The 4,317-nt window shown below is 41.3% G+C and overlaps 1 protein-coding gene across 1 annotated transcript in view; it reads right to left on the bottom strand.

Moving 5' to 3' along the window:
- Window positions 1-240: 240 nt before the first annotated feature.
- Window positions 241-4,317, bottom strand: part of LOC106818562 (xylosyltransferase oxt-like) — a gene marked incomplete at its 3' end in the record, with an annotated part of 7,964 nt that continues 3,887 nt past the window's right edge. The window contains exons 3-6 of the mRNA XM_014823260.1: window positions 2,780-2,872; window positions 2,467-2,590; window positions 613-789; window positions 241-346 (exon numbers count right to left, since the gene is read on the bottom strand). Coding sequence (XP_014678746.1) covers window positions 241-346; window positions 613-789; window positions 2,467-2,590; window positions 2,780-2,872 — 500 coding nt within the window. The remainder of the gene's footprint in view (window positions 347-612; window positions 790-2,466; window positions 2,591-2,779; window positions 2,873-4,317) is intronic.

The following is a 4,317-nucleotide window of genomic DNA, read 5'->3' as shown; positions in this document are numbered from 1 at the left end:
AGNAGGAAGCTACGCGGTTTGTAATACTACCGGAAGATAGAATAAGGACCAGTGAACAAAAGAAGCTCATGTTTGTATACATTTGTATTTTTATTCACATCGAACTCGTACGACAAAAATGTAGTGAAATCAGTACCAAATCGCTGTCTTACTCCTTTGTCATTATACGCTCCTGATACCATATATATTAACATGTTAATATATAGAGATCAGCACAGGCAGTGCGTTAGTAACACTCACAGTCGTGCTTTGGTCCGTATAGCCAGGTTTCTACATCTTCAATAATCTGCTGGTTGATAATAGCTTCAAACTTGCGCGCAAAATACACCGGTCGACTTTCAGTTGCCTGTAGAAGAAGATTTGGCGAAAAAAACAGCGCTTCCTATTACAAATTTGTAATTGTACAAATAAAATTTTCCAAATTTGTCATTCAAATATTGCAAAATTAATCTCTTCCCACTACACTATGCTTCAATTACTCTCATCTCTACATAACTACCCCCGGAAAACACAAATTTCAACAAAATAAAAATAACAGTATGTAGAAACAGAGACAGATTCGATCTCGGCGGCAAGCAGCGATGATCATCGCCGCCACCAGGGGGCACTTACGTGCAATCGTATGAGGTCGCCGGGCTTGAAGTCGTTCGGTGAGCAGCCGCACCAGTCAACTATGTGCTTGTACTGACACTTGCAGCCCTGCTTGCGTTTCCAGTTCGTCACATGCAGGTTGTTGTCCACGTACGTGTCGCAGAACTCGCTGTTACGTATGACGGTGTGGAAGAACGACTGTGGGAGTACGCCGAGAAAGTAGAGCATGAGAGAGTATTAAACTGCGCATTACGATATGATTGCGATATGATGCAGATTACGTATGATGATGCATATTAAACTGCAACTGTTTTTTTGATTTAAGACAAGTCTAAAATCTATATACCGCTGAAAAATTATACATTTTTATATTGTTAACCAGAATTGTTATTCACTAATGTTTGTCCGAAAAATAGCCCATCAGGGCTAATGTTTATTGTTTGTACGATACCCGACGTTAAATAAAGATTCTTGTATCTTGTATCACAGCGCGTGACAGCGTGACTATAGCCGTTACAGCAAATAATATACATAGGTGTGATGTGGGTGCAATTATACATATTTGCATGATGAAATACAGTTTCGTCGTTACAGCAAACAACATACATCGTCGTGATGTGGGTGCAATTATACATATTTGCGTGATGAAATACAGTTTTCGTCGTTACAGGCAAACAAACATTACATCGTCGTGATGTGGGTGCAATTATACATATTTGCGTGATGAAATACAGTTAATATCAAGATGAAACTCTGGTTGGGTTGCTTTCTCATATAGGAGATTCTGAGCATGAGAAATCCTACGCTGTCCCGTGTCGTGTGTTTGAGCAAACAAACAAACAATTGTTTTGTGCATCTGCTCTCTGATTCCCCAAAAAATCTCTCCAGTAAAATAATTTATCAGACTAGTAATCTATAAAATTATAAAATAATTTATTTGCTTCTAGTGAAATAGCAATGTGCAGCATTAGTAGGAATAATCTCCTCAGACTCTTCATTAGCAGATGGAAGTGTATTTATAAATCGTGGGCAAGCGCTAACATCACAAATCACTCTGAATAATCTCCAATTTCAAGAATATGCAAATGTCTCTCCGCCTTGTTACGCAAATGGGAGCGCACGAAAAAAAAACACGCAACGCGTCCAAACCTGGCAATCTAAGTGATTCGCCATGTGTCTGCATGGGGAGTATAGTGTGTGAAGGCAAGACATACAATAGTCAAAGATGGCTACCTATATTTACACTGAGAGTAGATCATTATAATAAATTTATATACTCTCGATCCGCACCTATATTAAAAACAATAGGTCTGCTTCCAGCTACTGGAACCCAAGTATTTTAATACATCTCGTTGCGATTTTTTGTTGTTGTTTTTTCTCTCACGATATCCAATAGAATGGTCGCCAGTCCCACTGGGGAAAATGGAATTGTGTAATGTTTTTCCTATATCACAAGTTTACCAAGCGTATTACCTACCTACCTACCTAACTACTCCTACCTACCTCCATCTCTACTTACCTACTTCTGTGTGTATACAACTACTACCACACTTTAGCTACCTCTACGTATACAACCATTGCCCGTGTACCCTACACCTCTGTGTGCAACACCTACACCACCACACTTCACCTACCTCTACATATACAACCAGTTGCCGTGCTACCTACAGCCTCTGTGTGTGATACCCTACCACACACACTTCACCACCTCTACGTATACAACCATTGCCCACGCTACCTACACCTGTGTGTGTATACACCTACCACCACACACTTCACCTACCTCTACGTATACAACCACTGCCCGTGCTACCTACACTACTGTGTGTATACATACACCTACTACTACCCATACATGTTAGTGATGTTACCTACCTCTGCAGGTAGCAGCGTAAACGCGTAGACTTTCTTCAGGCCAGAAAGAAGGCCATCGTCGGAGCTGACGAGATACCGACAGAAGTCTCGGCTGAGAGCGACCCAGTCACTGCCACCGTCATACCTACAGGAGACGGGAAAGAATGAACGCATGCTGTCCTGCCATGACGAGACAGTGACGTCACACCGCTAGTTGTTATGAGACAAGTTACAGAGCTAGGTACAAGTTAGAAGAGATTTCATCGGTGGCAGCAGAAACTGTGTTCGAGCGTTTGAATCAGTCTGATTGGTCGATTCGCTGATATCAACGTACGTCTCAATCTCAAGAGTAAATCGTTGTGATTGTTCGAGCTGCAGTGTAAGAGACTTTGACGTTCTACGACTGTCTGGTATGACGCCAGCATTCCTGGCACGTACGATAGAGACTTTATCACCATGCGAGTGATGTGTGTGTCGCGTAACTTCTATCGTAAGTCCAAGATGAATTGGTCCCATCATAAACAGAGGTAGAATCTCTTTTCTCAATCTGACTGGCACGTTGACATATTACACATATGTTATAACAATATATTGTTACGTAAAGCAATATTCCTCTACTTTGGACAATAAGTATGTATGTAAATCAAGAGTAGATAATAACACATGTTATTATCTACTCTTGATGTAAATGTATAGCTTATCAAGTTGACAGTTACGTCGTAACTCGGCAATAATGACTACTGCTGTTACAACATTTTGCGGGAACGTCGTGGTTCTATGATAACGACAAGTTCTATTACAACACGTTTAAACAGTCGAATACGTTACGACAAAACGCTAATACGATGACTGGTGAATGTGATAGTGGCCACCATCAGTAACTAGAAAGGGCAGTTGTCGCCAACTACATGTATCCCCCGTGATCTAGTATTTATGAAATATCTCTGTAAAGACGTAGAAGGTAGGTAAAGTTAAATAAGTCACAAAGACAAAGGTTTGTTACACAATTCATCTGCCGGAGATGTGCAAGTATGTTAAAATCCCCCCCCCCAAGATGTACGTGTAAGTAGACCAAGTTTGGTCACGCTAGGTCAATTAGGGGTCGAGTTATAGAGCGGAAGGGAAAGTGTCTGCGGCGGCGGCGGCGGCTGGACAGACATGAAACCATAGTATCCCCGCGACGAACAATAAATGGGCAAACCCACACCTATGCTAAACGAAGTGCAAGGTTGGTTTACTGCTGCTTGGCTGTTTAGTCATGGTTGCATTCACTATGCAGTACAGCAAATGCTATAGTGACTAGAGTGACCAGTTATCCCAAAGTGTGTCAACGTATGACTTATCCATTAGAGCATTCATCCTAAATTGGACCTGTGTTCAGTTGGATGCATTTATTTCTGGAAGATTGCTCTATATTGTAATCATCTGATATTCATGACCGATACAATACAACGAGCCTATCACACGCATCTAAATTACGTGCCTACCAATAAACTGCTACGGAAAATTAGTACATTGTTATTTATTCGATAGATATGTTATAAACATGTTAGATATTTTCAAAAATGTTCATTTCAGGCCAATAATGTGACTACAGATGGCAGCACTATGCCATTGATAAGGACTCGGCCAGCAGGCAATCACTCATCTCCATAATTATATATACTAATTATGCTGAGAGAGTCTATATCCCCCAGGGTACTATCGGAGGGTACCCTGGTACTATCTAATATGCCGGACCGTACCTCGCCTACTCCCTAACCCTAATCCTAACCCTAACCATATCAGATAGTTACCAGGGTACGTTCCGATATATCGAACCATACCCAGGGTACCCACCGATAATACCCTGGGGGACATAGACCCTATGAG

Source organism: Priapulus caudatus, unplaced genomic scaffold (genome assembly GCF_000485595.1).
Source record: "Priapulus caudatus unplaced genomic scaffold, Priapulus_caudatus-5.0.1 Scaffold2335, whole genome shotgun sequence".
Taxonomy (NCBI): domain Eukaryota; kingdom Metazoa; phylum Priapulida; class Priapulimorpha; order Priapulimorphida; family Priapulidae; genus Priapulus; species Priapulus caudatus.
The sequence above is the reverse complement of the archived record's forward strand: the minus strand, read 5'-3'. Positions and strand labels throughout refer to the sequence as shown.